This window comes from Carassius auratus, chromosome 49 (assembly GCF_003368295.1).
Source record: "Carassius auratus strain Wakin chromosome 49, ASM336829v1, whole genome shotgun sequence".
Lineage (NCBI taxonomy): Eukaryota > Metazoa > Chordata > Actinopteri > Cypriniformes > Cyprinidae > Carassius > Carassius auratus.
In genome coordinates, this window is record NC_039291.1 from 10,778,458 (window position 1) to 10,794,684 (window position 16,227).

The window sequence follows — 16,227 nt, forward strand, 5'->3', positions numbered from 1 at the left end:
TCAAAGAGAAGTGCACAGATTTTGAGGCTGGTGAATCCCATAAGTTTTTTTTTTTAACTGGAGAAAGCAGTCTGTTGGTATTCCCATTCATCAATTGCAGTTTCTCAGCTTGCTTTTCCAACCACAATGTTGCCATCTTTGGTTTAAAGGTGAGTGCCTAGCCATAAACAATCCCCTGAGAGCTCACAGCCTGTCAAGCAATCCTAGAAAGCTTTTTTTCTTTTTCTTTAAGACTTTCACAGATTTCCAGGCGGTTCATTGAAGGTAATAGAGTCGATTTACAAAAATTAACGGAGAAGAACTGTTTTGGTTTGTTCTGAGTATTGGGTTGACAAAGGGTTACTTTTCTTTGTTCACAAGAGGCAGTTCAGACGGGGAAAATCAGATTTTCTAATCAGCAGTAGTCTATCAGCAAGCCAGGGTTAAGCTGCTCATAACCAAATCTCACTAATTTGCTATTATTATACAGCAAATTGGTGTTCACACCTTTGATCAATAGATTAGTAAAAAAATATTTAAAGAAACTCACAAGCTGCAAAATAAATGTTATGTAGTAAAATCTTTTATTTATGCTTTTCTTAGATTCTTATTTGCATCAATTCATTTGCTGAATCATGTCAACAATGTACATTTTACAATCTCAAGGTTACTTGCTTTTATATAACCCAGAAAAGATTGCTACAAGGTTTAAAATGATATATTATGAAGTATATGATTAAGTTTCAATATTTATGCCAGCCTAGTTATTGTTGCTGATGTGTATCTCACTCTTTGCAGTTCACTTCAATTAATATCGATATTCTAATTCCACTCTATTATCTGTAATGAGTAATCTAGATTTCCATGCATAGCCTGACTTATCTGAGCTTTCAGATATAGGTGTGACTGTGCAGTTTTTGTTGATCATTGCTCACTAAAAATATCCTCATCCTCCTTTGGCTCATCTGCATCCCACACACACTCAGTGATCTTGATACTTGTCCTTGTCCACTTCGACTTCTCTTATACCCTTCTAAATCAATGATCTAATTTGTCTTTCTCGTTAAGCGTCTGTGAGTTTAGCCTCCTTTCACAGTCTGAATTCAACATTCAGGGCAGCTGTCTCTCTGTCATAAGACATTATGACTGTCACCTTTGATCTTCACGCAGTGCCAAAAAGTCAAATCTTGTCCAAAATGTCCTTTTTTTTAGGCTTTTCAAGACTCAGTGACCAGAGTGTGCAGTGGTCTGTAATTCCATCCTTTATTCTGTCCTTTTCTCCAGTGTCCTTAGACGATCTTTGCCATTTCCCGGGACAACGTCTTTATGACAAGTCATCTATCAATGTCATGCTTTTCTCTACTCTATTCATAGTGACCTAGTTTCAGGAGCACCTTACTGTTTGCTTTAAAGCACTTAACAGCATTTTACCCCATGCAAAATCTTCTGTATCTGGGTATATAGAAATCCTGTTTTCCCTGCCACTTTACAGGTCACGGATCCATGACACAAAGATAACCCCTGTCCTTCAACTCTCTCTTCCCCAGACAGCCATCTGTTTGTCTGTGTGTATGTGGGATGGTGTTTTTGATTGACTTTTAGGTCTCCGGAGGGTCTTGAAGAGTCATAATGGCACATTGTATCCCACACAAGGGCCCTGGTAGTTTACACACTTCCCTCCAGGCATCATATTCTGTATCGTACTCCAGCACATTTGTTGTACAAACCTCCTGTCCTTCCTGCCATTTCCTGCCTCCGAACATAAGCACACGTCTGCCCTCTGTTGTGGTCAAACCATAGCAGAAGCGATCATTCAGTAGGGGCTTCAGACGGGTCCACAGGTCTTGTTCAGGACTGTAGCGTTCAATGTCACAGAAGTGCTCGTACATTCCCAAAAAGGTGTAAATTCTTCCCCTCACTGTTGCCATCTGGTGGCCAAATCTGGCTATAGACATGTTAGAACGTCTCTGCCAGGCATCCCCTTCAAAGGCATTCAGGAACAGCACTTCTTTGCTGCTCTCTGTGCTGTTGACATGGATGCCACCTGAGATGTAGATTCCTGTTCCAATAGTGGTGCAAGCATGCCCATGAACTGAATACGGTAGGGATACAGCACTGCGCCAGCACCCTTCACTCATATTGTACATTTCTACAGATGACAAAGCAGGCTCACCCCTCTGGCCGCCTCCGCCAAAAGCAAAGATAACACCTTCCACCACACAGCAGGCAAACTGTGCCCTCTTCTGCAAGAGTGGCTCCATCTCCTCCCACTGCCCAAACCGTGGGTCATAGCGCCACACCTGGTTAGTAACAGTCATCACAGCACTCTTCTCATTCTCCTCATCCACCTGCACCACCTCACCACCTAGTACAAATAGGAAGTTCCCAACAACGCATACTCCCTGGTGCTGTAGCTTATTTGGAAGGGATGCTGAGAGTGGCTGGAATTTCTTACTGTGAGGTTCGTAGGCTAGGATCTGATTTTGGGGTCTGTTTGCCTCTGGTCCTCCTCCCACCAGAAGAATCTTGCTCTTTGTGGCTCTCAGGCTTGTGTGGACACTTTGTAGTAGGGGTTTTAGGGGACCCTGAAGGTGGTAGTTAAGTGCTTTCTGCACTACGCTTTGGATGAAAGGTGTACGTAGAGCAGGTTTAAGTGCACTGAGTTGAGACAGCTCTTTAGGTGGAATCAAACCAAATCGGATCCGACTCAGCAATGCATTACTGTGCAGGGCAGATTGTGGGTTGCACTCTAGCCAGTCCAAAGCCAGCTGCAGAAGATCTATCTCCTTCACTCCTGGCATCTCCTCAGCTATGAGCACCTCTTGCAGAGAATCAATGTTTAACTCCATTATCTCAGCCTTGTGCTCCTCAGATGCAAGTATCCTGCACATATTACTGCCAATAAAAGAGTTGCTGTTATTGAATGCATCAGAAAGGCCATAGCGAGCTGCTATGTTAGCAAAAAAGCAACAGTTGTCAGGAGCAATGCTTTCTGAGATGTACTGAGTGCAAAGCTCCACAGCATGGGTGATCTGTAGATAGCAGGCAGCCTGTAATGTGACCTCCAAAGTAGAGGGTGACAGTGAGATCCATGAGGTGTAGACGAAGTCCAGTATCTGCTCAAGTCCCAGAGATGACAAGGCTGGCAAGCTGATAGTGTGGGCACCAGATTCCAGATTGTAGTCCTTAAACACAGACCAGAAGTAGTCACTGGAACAGGCTAACAGTGTCCGATGAGCAGGGAACTCCACACCTTCTGCCTCCAAAACAACATCACACATTCGACCCTCTAGACGCAAGCTCTGGTACCGAGACAGAACACCTTCTCCATGACTGTTGCTGAGCATCAGGTAGTAATTCATCACTAGGAGATTAAGGGAGAGAAATAAGGAAGACCAGGGTCAGGAACAGATGAGTTAGGACTGAACGAAAGTAAGACACAGCACAGAAGGAAGAGGAAAGAAAAAAGGGAAGGAGGCTGAGGTGGTCGACTGTTATCAAGACTAAAGAAAACAGAAGAAAAGAAAAAGGTCAGTACACCAGCCGCGTATGTTGGGATGTGGCCCATGACTTCTCCAGGCATCAATTGCACATGCTTTAGGACTGCAAAGGGGTGGGTCAACCATTTCTCCTCCACCCAGTGGGCAGACTCCAAACCTTTTGCCTCAACAAGATTGGCATGTTTTCTACCAGATCTTTAGAAGGGAGGGGGGGATGTTGGGCAGACATTTTGGGGCCACGGGAGGTAAACACAGCTTTGAGCTAGTTGCCCTTTCCAGTTAGATAGATGGGAACAGCAAGAGTGGGAGGGATCAGACTGGGGGGTTTATTATGATATGCAGATCTGAGGTCATCTCTTGATAAATAAGGGAGTTAGTCAGCACTGTGGATTTCTGTCTGTCGCCACCAGAAGCCATATCTCACCAAGGTGACAGGAATAGAAACACAGGAGTTGATCAGAGGGACAGTTAAGACACAGTCTAGCCAGAGAACAGAAAGAGAGAGGATTGTGAGAATGAGAATCTTGCCTAGAGGACAATGAGAGCCATAGTGAGAGTGTTTGTCAGGAAGACAAAGATAAAAAAAAAACTGTTAACAAAAGACTACAGGAATTGACATGTTTATGTTGGCTAGATTACTGATGAGTGAGGTTTATTTATAGACTTATAGTACTTGTGTGTAAGTGTGATCCACAACGAAAAGGACACATCCCAACCTCGTGAACATCATACCCTTATCCTCCCTGAATAGCTGCTGGCTCAGAGTTAGGATGGGGCCAAATCAGGCCAGGTTGTGGGGGGGGGGGGGGGTATTAAATATAAGAGCATGGGGTGATTATGATAGAGCTTCTGGTTACATTCTCACACCCTCTGCTCATGATCACGCTGGTTTCTCCACTGTCTAGAGCATTCACAATACAACAGATTTACAAGGTAGTTGGTAACTGGAGATACTTGTGAATGCACTCGCACTCAAGTGCAACTGCAATGGGTCATGATTAATCTTAGAGGGGCGTCTGTGTGTGCTACTTGTGTCTCAAGGAAGTGATTTTGTAGTCTCACTGTTCGTACTGCCAAATCCTATGCTCACCTAATAACCCCATTGAATTCTCACTTTAAAACAAGTTGTTGGCCTTTCAGGGACCTGTCTTTCCACTCTGCCTTGTTGTGCATCAGTGGACATATTTATACGCATGTTACAACTGCAGGGGTCTAAATTTGATGCATTATTTATGCTACACTTTTTATATTTGGCCAACAAAACCAGACTTCATTGCATGCTTAAAGATCTTTTGCAGGATCATGCTCTCTTTCGTCACTGCAAAATCTATAAAAACAATTTATGATTTTTCTTCATGAATTTAATTGCAGATGCATCTGATTTATGTGTTCAGTCACACTGTTAGTGTCTTCGTACTCTCTGGTCTCCCTGTTTTGACCCTTCAGTCCAGAATGCTGTCAGACCTGAGTGGCATTCTAAATATAACAGTGTCTGATCTTCCTGTTAGGGGACTTGTTTGGCTCTGGTGGTCATGGTGAATTATTTTGATATTCTCTAATGAACACAACACTTATAGGTGAGAAAATCCTTTTAATTAATGCACATTTTTCAAAGATATATAATCTGAAATGTATAATGGTAAACATATGGTAGCAGAGAAGACGACTGTATCAATAAATCAACAAAAGTTTAGATATGCTGAGCATCTCAGAAGTTTTAAAACTGCAGGCTTTCTATGCCTTGCATTATGGGTAATAAGGGAATTATGAAGGCTTTGTTGATTAGTTAGACAGCTGCTCACTCTCTCTGTGTTCCAAGCACCTCTGCCAGATGCCTAATCCTAAAAAACTCCATTCCAATTCCACATGATTGATAGTTCCTGTTGTATCATTGTGCTCACAGTCTCTCATTCTCTCAACCAATGTCATGAGGTGCATCCTGGGTATCTTTTCCAACAGGTTTGGATGTATTTCAGTGTACCCTTGTTGGTTGCTTGTCTTTCACTTCGTGATCCAATTCACAATATACATTGTTTCAAAGCAGCATTACTGAATATAGTCTTACAAAATTAATAAAATTCATATGTAGACAATTTATTTGAATTATACATGCATGTGTTTTCCCTGCTGCCGATGCAGACTGACTCTGATCTTAGGAGCAATATGTGATCTTTAAAAAGGACACTTTCACCCAAAGGTCACGACAGCTGCTGCTAGTAAACTACTGTAGATCACAGAGCCGTACAGACATGTATGATGTGATTTGCAGTACAGGCAAGGAGACGAGCAGCGTTACACTTTTAAACTGATCCCAGTTTATGTACATAAACCACTGGTGCGGCATTTGAAATCCAGTTCTATTTGTTCAAGGATAACAAGTGCTGGTTTCCTCCTACGGTTCGCTCCTGGAGAGAATGTGAAATCATGTTTTATTATGCAACAGCCTACTCATGGACTGCAACACACAAGATCAAAGCCATAGATGAAGAAAGAGACGTGTAGGGAGTGAAAACAAGCCTGCAGCGTGAGCCGTTTAAGTAGGGCTGTCAATCGGAGGAAACGTAATCAAATTTAACGCATGACATTCTGACTAATTAATCAAATTATAGCAATTATTTGCATATTAATCACTCTAGATGTAAAATACATTGAAATAATTTCGTTTTTATGATGTCACATTTGTTCAAGTTGTTTAACAAGACAAACTTGCTTTTTTAGGGCGAATGGAGGAATTTTAAGGGGAATAGTACTAGACGATGTCTTCAGTGTCATGTTGTATATTCTGTTTTATGATTCATTGATGGTAGTAGGAGAACACAGAACTTCTATAAAATCAAACCTAAAGGGATAGTTCACTCATAAGGGTGAGTAAATGATGACAGAATTTACATTTTTGTGTAAACAATCGCTATAAATTAAACACACAGTACATTTTGAAACACAAAATACAGAATTGGAAACAGGGAGGTTTAAAAAGCAATGACCTATTTTAGACAGACTAAACCCTGGTTTAAAGCTTTGATTTGCTCTATACCCATCAGTCTTTGCTCTGATAGAATCCACCCCCTCAGTTATTGTTCTCAGGTCAGAAGGTAGCATCGTAGTTTAGGCTTGTCGTTGATTCCTTTGCGACTGGTTCTCTGGGAGTTTGTGGTAAATACATGAACCCGATTGGACGGAGATAGTAACCAAATCCTTGGATAAAATGGGGGTGGAGTCACCTCTGAAAATGGAATGAGAGGCATTAGTTAAATCGGGTTACCAGCATTAAAAACAATACAATCTCAAAGTAATTTGCTTAGCAAATTCTGTTTGTTTTTCTTGCACACACACACACACACACACACACATCCTACAGATGGAAGGAGTGGGTCACAGAGCATGTTTTGCTCTATAATTGGGAGGTCTGGTGAGGCATGCTGGGACTGCACACAACAGACGGACTTTCACTGCCCCACTGATCTGTGGGGTATTAATAGAGTCTGATTCGCCCTCATGCCCCTCTACACACTCAGAAGACCTACACACACACTCCAGCACTGACATATGCACATTAACACGCATGCAAACTACTTTTACAGCTACTGACACCATGTGGTGATTTGTTTGAACAGCATGGGGCCTGTTTTTAGATGATTTCAGTGATGTGACGCATGTAGAATTAAACGATTGCTCTTTTGTTCCTGCTTGTGTGTGTGTGTGTGTACGTAAGATTAAGAACTGCCAATGTTTTTTGACTAACCAAAAATGGTAGATGGGGGAAAAATGGGTGTGAGAGTGTGTATTTGCCTGTCAGATTTACCTGTCTTGTTTAATCCTTGGTGACCCATCTGAGTTCACTCTTTACATTCTGGATCTCGGAAAGGTTGACGGCGGGGCCTGGTAGTTTCACAGCACCTGGCAGGGGCTTTTTCTCTTCTGGAGTCACTGGGGACGCCTATGAAACCGATTGTGAGAGATATTACTAAGTGTGCCTCACATAACCTCTTAAGATTGTCATATTTTACTATCAAAATAAAAAGAAGTAAAGGGTAACCGAACTGAAAATGAAGTTTTTTATGTTTTGTTTTTTCAGGAGGACAGGGTAATTTTAATATTGTTTTTTGACATTTAATGATAAGCAAATTTGAATTATTTGTTTTTTAATTCTTTTTTTTCTGTGTCTGTATTAAAGCGTAATTAAGCATATTTCTTTTTACTAAATATAAGAAAAGCACATTTAAATGTTTATTAGTAGCCTACTTGTCATTTAAATAAGCATTGTGAAAATTACAGCACACATTACATTACTAATAACAATGTAAAACATCCGTGTCACTTATCATAAAAAAGTATTTATTTGTTTATTTATTCATTTTCTTTCCATCTTCATTATTTGTCTTTACTGTATGCAAAAAGATGCATTTAAATTGTTTATTAGTACGTCATGATAGTATTTATGTTAATTTTAAAACATTGTAAAAAGTACAGCATCACATTCCTAATATTCTAATGAGAATTATCAGTATGATAAATTATTTATAAATCTGATAAATAATGTCAATTCGATATATATTCCAGAATTGGATATGTTTATTTTAAATGAATAACGAAAGAAAGAATACTCATAACTGAACAATGGTCCAAAAAGAAATTAACATTACGTTAAAGGGGGGGGGGGTGAAATGCTCGTTTTCATTCAATTTCCTGTTAATCTTGAGTACCTATAGAGTAGTACTGCATCCTTCATAACTCCAAAAAGTCTTTAGTTTTATTATATTCATGAGAGAAAGATAGTCTGTACCGATTTTTCCCGGAAAAACACGACCGGCTGGAGGTGTGACGTGTGGGCGGAGCTAAAGAATCACGAGCGCCAGTAGGCTTTTGCGTTGAGAGCATGTGGAAGCTGTGACATTACCGCGAGGAAAAAAACCATCATCCAAAACAAACCATGGCTTACAGTCAGATTCAGCCGTTTATATATGATCCAGAATCAGATCCCGAGGCTGAAACTGAACGAGAGCAGCAGCAGCAACGACTCGCTCCGAGCGGGGCTCGAACCCGGGTCTCCAGCATAGGAGGGGACGCACTAACAAGGAGGCAGAGATATTTGAAGCAGTTTTACTCACAGCCTGCGGTTCCAACACACGATCGTGACCCTTTTTCGTTGGGATTGCATCATCCTTAAGAAATAAACAATGTGCAAATCCGGCGTCACACTGGGCATTGTTTGTAAAACAAGCATCTTCGAAATGCAGGGAACAAACACAAACACTTTCACAACTCCGTTGATGCTCTGTAAAAATAAACTCCGTCCACTGGTCCCTTAATGCTGTTTCTCTTTTGGTAATCTGTGCAGGGTTGTCTTGCCCTGGCAACCAAAAACACACTCCTTTTGTGACATTTCGCGACGCTCTCGCTCTGATCAGTGAATGTCTGTTGTGCTCTCAGTGCTCTGCTATACGGGAGCGCGCGCTCTTCCGGCAGAAGTGCCCTTAGGACCCATATAAGGAAATTCTGCTCCATCTAACGTCACACAGAGCCATACTCGAAAAAAACTTTCCGAAACTTGTGACAAACCGGAAGGAGTATTTTGGGAACAAAAATGCTCCTTCAAACGTACAACTTAATTTTTGAAACTTTGTCCATGTTTAGCATGGGAATCCAACTCTTTAACAGTGTAAAAAACTCAGTATGCATGAAATAGCATTTCACCCCCCCCCCCCCTTAAATAATTATTTGCTTACTTACATTTAAGTTACATTTACATCTGGATACATGATTACAATTGTTTTTATGTGTGTCTAATTTGTTTATTTATAAAACTGTGGAAATGTCTGTATGTGAGCTTTCTTCCAGCAGAATCTGACCTCCTCTGCTTCTACTGTATCTTCTCTCCTCTTCACAGGATGTCCCGCCCCAGGACGCAGAGCCCCCATCGGAATATTAAGGTTGGCCTTTGAGACAGACAAGAAAATCTAATGAGACAGTTACCATCGCTGCTACACCTCACAGAGTGCTGAGATGAAACCAGCCCTGACACTGCTCATTTCCTCCTGTAACTGCAACTATAATCCAATCACCAGTGTACCAAAGTCATTTAAGCTCACGTAATATTGTGCAATGGTCAAGCATAGCTTTCGAAAACCAAACCTTTCCACAAAACCTGCTGGACGTGTCTTCCTGCTGGAGTTTGTGTTTAATAAAGAGCAAAGTGCCTGTATGGAAATGAGCTGCGGGCAGATAAAACAGTGAGATGACAGATATCCTTGTGTTTGTTGAGGCCCGACACAGACAGCCAGTCTTTTTTCATTCTGGGCTTTATTGTGTGGCATCTAAACGCAGCATGTATTGTGAAAAACTATGTACAAATGTGAAAATGTATTTAAAGCTATACATGAGGAAGAAAGTATCTGGATTGTTGCCAAATCGCTTCTCTTATATATTATTATTGTTTTTTGCTTAACCATCCTATCATTTTGGTGAATCTCACAAAAACCAGGTCACCTTTCAACTCAAAATCAAAGGAAAGGAAATTACACTTTGTTGCATTATGGTGATGCAGATTTAAAGGGGAAAATGTTTAGTTATGATAAAAATTATCTTACAATGCAAAATTGACTTTACAGAATTTCCATATAGAACCCCACACACATTTTATTTAAAAATCTCTTCTGTTCTGCCTCTTTTTATACATTATTGTCCTGCTGTATTGGTCACGCAAGGTCAAACACTCAATTCAGTTTAGAGTTTTGCAATTCAGTGTTTTGATTAGTGCATGAGATCCCTCGACCAATCCCAAACGCTCTTAAAGATTTGGATTTACTCCAGTTTTGCATGCATTTCATGGTCCAGTACATCAAATGCTTGAGTTTCTCCTCTTTTTAACTCTCCTCTTTTTCATTTCTTTGGTTTCCATCTATAGGCTGCTGGATGAAATCTGATTGTTGGCTGTTTTAGGCTGTACAGTAGTGAGCATGTGCTCCTGTCTTTGCATGTCTTCCTTCTATTTGTGCTCTCTGACAGACCATATCCTGAAACTTGTGTATGTTTGGGCTTGGGCATTTTTTTTTTTTTTTTTTGATTCATGTGTATATGGAGGGTTTTTATGGAAAGATAAACGTGTCTATTTTTGGATGAAGTGTTCAGTGTTTTAACAAAAGTGTTCTCTGTACACCGCGTGAACTGTTAAGAGTCTCTCTTTCTGTCTACGTTTATTGCTCCTAGCCAGGAATATAGTTATGTGGGGGGGGGGGTGAACCCTTCTGATTTTGACGTAAACTAGTCATACTGTGTCATCAAGTCATTGATAAATTTTCATGTCTTTTTTTTAACACAAAGGAGCATTTGATGGAGGTTTATGCTGCCAAATGACATTTAACCAGATATCACAACATATTTTCACATGTGTAAAAATACATTTTGTTTTGACCCTTTGTTTAAATAGACTTCACATTCAGATCACATTTGAACTAATTTAAGCAGAAATCCATACAAAACCACAGGGATCACATCTTTTTTTCCTTTCAACTGTATATACTGGCTAGCAAAAGGAAAAAGGCTGTAAGGACTTAAAGTTTACAAGTCTATTTTTATATAAATTGTTTCTGTTTGGATAAGAAATGTTTTCCTACCAAGAAGAAAAAAGCTGGACACACATCAACTCCATAACGTATTTCATGTACTTGTGAATGGCCTTGTGTGAGTACTGTAATGTAATGTACATTGAAACGTGTTTTTACAGTTCTAACTCAGTGTTCAAAAGTGTGAAGTATACGGCTTTTCAGATTAAAATATTTAATGTGGACATGTTCGAGTGTTGTGCAAAGAAAAGCACACTGGGAACCATTTTCGTGCCAATAAAATCAATACAGAACTTCAAAACTCAATGTACACTATTCTTAAATGATGTACAAACAAAAGACACCCACACACACCGCTGGGGTAATACTCACCTGCAGGGCTTTTACGTTGGACGACGGCTGTTTAGACATTGTGTGCACTTGTGTCCACGTTCCTGCTGTAGAAAAGACAGAAAGAGACTGGATGCATTGATCAGATGGACAGACCGGCCCGGTGTGGGTTTAAATGCAAGTATTTTGTGTGTGGCTATGTGTATGTATGTTACAAAGAGCCGGGGATAAGTAAACTCTCAGGTGCCCGTGGATAGTCTTTCAGTTGCTTAGTGACTCCTGCAGTCTGGAGCAGGTAGCAGCTCTTACCCCTGAATCATTTATGTTAACATGGAGAAAACAGGGCTGGGATAACACACACCTTCACACACACTTTATACTGGATATGAAACATGAGTTGAAATATCTACTGTTATTGTGTGTGTGTGTGTGTGTGTGTGTATGTATATGTATATATGTAAAATGCTAAATTTTGGATGAAAATTTTTGGGGTGGTTTATTGCTCAGTGGTTTTTTCTCAACTATCTTGAAAAGAAAGACAGGTTTAAGCAAGATTAATATATTACATACACACACGCATATATATATATATATATATATATATATATATATATATATATATATATATATATATATATATATATATATATATATATATATATATATATATATATATATAGTTCAAAAATATAACCTTGTAGCCTATCAATGGATATTTATCATTACCATCATTATTTATTATCAATAGATATTTAATACATGCTCAATTGTATCAGTATTTGTTGTATCAGTATTATTACAGAGTTTTTTTAAAATTGGTATTATATTATTGAAATCTAATATAATCATTCTGTCTTAAGAATGACCTTGTGTGAGGGGGAACATTTAAAAGGAAGACATTTACATACTTGACAACACAAACCAACGCGTAAATGAGCACATTTTGCCATCACACTTCAAACAGAGAATGAATATCGAATGACTCTAATTGTGGTCTCTGACAGGAAGCTGTTCAGAAATACTTAAAATCATCCATTTCCCTAATGAACACAGCTCTAGGCAGATGAGCTTTGATTATGTGCTCGCGGGCAGCTTTCTGCCCATAATTTGCTCGGTTATGCTGCTGATGAAACGTCCCGATGTGAACACCTGAGATATAAGAGGAATCCTCCAGTGTGCTACAGCCTTCATACATGGTAATGCATCTGCAGTATTTACATTAACACTATCTGTCTTTCAATGTTTCTCTCCTTTTTTTAACTTAATACAGGTCTCTGTGGAAGAGCCAGGATTGACCATGGCAGTGGGGATTCAGAGAGATTCACAACCTTAGCAACCGTAACCTGCGATGTTGTTTGCACATCAACAGCAGTGCATTAGTACTAGTGGTGTGGAGTCACTGCTCCAGAGTGTTGTGCTAAATTTACCTTTCAAAGAGCAACAGAGCAGCTGTCCAAAACTCCTCAGTGTCTGAAATATCAAACTAAATCTACTGTCAGTATCCAAAAACATATAATAGGAGCAAAAAACTAGGACCAAATCACCTTTGGCATAACTACATTGTTTTTAGTTTCTAGATTTATTACCTTCCATATCAAACTGCAACCACCTACAGTATCACAAACCCTACCAGATACTGGAATCTCACACTTAATAATTCATTTTCAGAACTCTCACAATGTTTCACAGGCGCAGTTTATTTGCATTTAAGTCCCTCTATGACTGGAAGTCTTTCAGAAGTTCTAGATCTTTCCAACTGGTCTGACAAGATTTTCTCTTTTATAAAAAAAAAAAAAGTGTATTTGATATTCAAAATGGTAAATATCCAACAAAAAGTCAAATGGTTTTCGTCAAATTCGTTGAATGTATTATTCAGAACAACTCTGTTTATTATGTAAATCATAAAACGTCATGCCAATCATATGTTTAAATGCCATCTAATTCTGCTGCACCAAAACCACAAGACCGACAGAAAAAAAGTATCATTTACATGCGTATCATCACAGAATGCTAACGCTTATGTAAAAGTACAGTTACGGTTCAAATGAAACCTGCCTGTTGTTTCAAGAATGTGTTATGTAGGCCTGAATCCTGCCAGAGGCCCGAGTCATTAACACAGTGTCCCCCGCAAACAAAACATATACATAAATCATACTTTCTTATGAAATGAGTGAAACATGAACATACTTTTAGAAACTGTTAAAAGAAAGGTCAGTGTTAAAGAGGTCAAACGTTCAAATGTTCTGATTTAAATTGTATCTGTCTCATTATCATCATAATACTATCTGGCATGGCTTAAAGAAAAGCCATCCAGTTTATCTATTGTGACCTTTAACACTGTGTTAGTTTCACAGACATGGAGATGAACACACACTCATCCTTACTCTGTCCTAAAAAGTTACATACCTGCTGGCGTAACAGTAAACCGCTGCTCCCCGCTGTGAGACTGACAGGACAAATGCCAATCTTTCTCTTTCCCCCCTCTTTTGCCTTTCCCCTAATGGACTAAAGCAGACTTGACTTCTGTGCGGTTCTGGTTCTGTTCAACACCTCTCTCTCTCTCTCTCTCTCTCTCTCTCTCTCTCAATCTTTCTGTCCCTCACTAAAGGCTGTAGTAGAGCAGGGGATGCCACTCATATCTGGGATTTGTTCACACTATAAATAGTAGTGTGATACACTGAGGGGACCTGCTTTCTGTCCACCCTGACTGTTCACTTCACAGAAGCTATATATGATCCATTATAGCCCCATTCACAGTCTTTTCACTATATACAGATACACTGACTGGGGTCCAAACATTTGCAAGTGAGAATCTGGGATTCAAAATGTTATTAAAACATGGAAATAAATAAAGTTTTTGAATAAGAATAATAAAGTGAATTTGAAATATTATGCACTATTTCTGTCATTCCACTGAAACAAGATGGTATTTGGATCATTTTCAAATCATGCTGTAAAACGTGATCATTTAATTTATATTAATAATAAAAATAAATAAACTTGCCTATTATAATAATAATTTTTTTAATTAAATATTTAATAATATTTAATAATACATCTATCTGTCTACATAAACATATATATTACAATAAACTTAACATTTCATAGATTTATAGTACATTTTATATTATAATTATTATTTATTTATTTATTTACTTACTTACTTGCTTACTTATAAGTATTAATAAAGTTACCTGAAATACATAATATACTATATATGTTACATTACGTATTGACAAGCAAGTTTATTTATATCATGTTTTTCTTTTTTCAAATAAATAAATAATCTTGCCTAGTCATTGCCTAGACTTTTTGGTCCCCACTCTATATGCCCTCACAGAATTACAACAGCATCATTTTAAAATTGCATCTTTAAATTGCCACCAAGTTCATGTATGATGCACATTTGCATAAATGTATAAATGTGTGCTAAGTGGGTATATTTAGTTGACTTTAACCTAGATCGAAATGTCCTCAATATGCCTGAATATAAGAGAGAATGTATAATTGACAGCATTACTAGATCAGATAATGAAAATGGAAGAAAACAGAGAGTTCAGAAAGAGAGAATGGTGACAGATGAATAGACATTGACCTTTGCACGACACAGGACCCAGATATCATGACCCCGCTGTGCCCTTACCTGTTCAACTGTCAGCGTGAGGTCCACACCTCCTCGCTGCTTTGTGTTCTATTTTGATAGCCAGTTAAAAGTCCTGCCTGTTCCTCTTTTGCTCCCTTCCACGCAGTCAGAGAATCACAGAGCAACAATACTTATTAAGATCATGACCTAATTTAGGCTCCAGCATGCAGAGCCCAGGGAGGCATCTGATTGGCCCACGGTTTGACATGACGACCCATTCCCAGTGGTAACAGCACTGCCAGTTTAGAGGAGTTTCAGGTTTTAAACTAGGCAGATTTTTGACCCACAACCGGACAGGTATAAACAAATGATAGATTGCACATAATTTCACTGGAAACATAGATTTCTTAAACCGAACTTGGTGCTAGCAACACTGATGTCATGGGTTTGATTGCACAATGTTGCTTCCCCTCACAAAGATAAAAGTGTCTGCAAAATGCATGTTAAACATGGTTGAGCTAAATGCACTGAACTAACTATTTGCGAGGCTAAATATCAAACTACAACCATAGAACTGAATATTAAAGACTGTTAAAGTATCTCCTGTCCTTACCGGATGCCACTAGGATTTGGCGTGTGATCCCGCTCACTTATTTCCTTCACTGCTGAGTATAAACCTCTATACTGGAGCTCAGAGCTGATGCAAAAGGTGTCCTCTACAGACAGCAGAGCTATGCAAATCTTCACCTGAATTCTCCTCCCTCTACCTGGCATCACAAACTTCCTGCTCTTCCTGCCAGTCAGCTCATATACTACAGGTCAAGCAGAAGTATTACATCTTGGAATCCTTTTTAATGTGCATGTAACAATTACACGCAAAGATACACTTGAAAGTTAATGGGATTTGAAAGTGGCTAAATGCATGGTTGAACAATGCAAATATTGTTAAAAGGTGAGTGGAATATTAATTGTGTGACACTGTCCTTTCAGTGTCTGTGTCTTTTTACATTAATCCCTCCTGATGGCATTATAAAAACCAGCGGCATCCTCTCTGATGTATTCATAAAAGGCAGCCATAATTGCTGTCTTTCTAGACCACAATCTCAGATAATAGATCATTTCATAAAACCTTTAGGAGCCTGAGGGACAAAAACCCAGATGGAAATGTTTGTGGGAACTTGTCACATTTGAACCCGTCATTTGTTCCTGTGTACTTTACATCCAAAACCGCTGCACTTTTTTCATAAGTTTTACTGTACCAGCTGCCTTTAGT

General features: G+C 39.2%; 2 protein-coding genes across 3 annotated transcripts; both read right to left on the reverse strand.

Annotated features, from left to right (window-relative positions):
* Positions 1–544: 544 nt before the first annotated feature.
* Positions 545–3,663, reverse strand: LOC113066183 (kelch-like protein 34). The gene has a single exon (XM_026237930.1). The coding sequence runs from the start codon at positions 3,339–3,341 to the stop codon at positions 1,578–1,580; it is 1,764 nt and encodes a 587-aa protein (XP_026093715.1). The 5' UTR covers positions 3,342–3,663; the 3' UTR covers positions 545–1,577.
* Positions 3,664–5,054: 1,391 nt separating this feature from the next.
* Positions 5,055–15,144, reverse strand: LOC113066184 (small muscular protein-like). Of its 2 annotated transcripts, none has more exons than XM_026237934.1 (5): positions 15,015–15,144; positions 11,414–11,478; positions 9,329–9,415; positions 7,282–7,416; positions 5,055–6,702 (listed from the first exon to the last, which is right to left on the reverse strand). In XM_026237934.1, exons 2-4 carry the CDS (start codon positions 11,450–11,452, stop codon positions 7,291–7,293), a joined length of 252 nt encoding a protein of 83 aa, XP_026093719.1. In that variant the 5' UTR covers positions 11,453–11,478; positions 15,015–15,144; the 3' UTR covers positions 5,055–6,702; positions 7,282–7,290. The 2 variants fall into 2 exon arrangements, with proteins under 2 accessions (XP_026093719.1, XP_026093718.1); XM_026237933.1 differs by lacking the exon at positions 15,015–15,144 and adding an exon at positions 13,778–13,953.
* Positions 15,145–16,227: the final 1,083 nt, after the last annotated feature.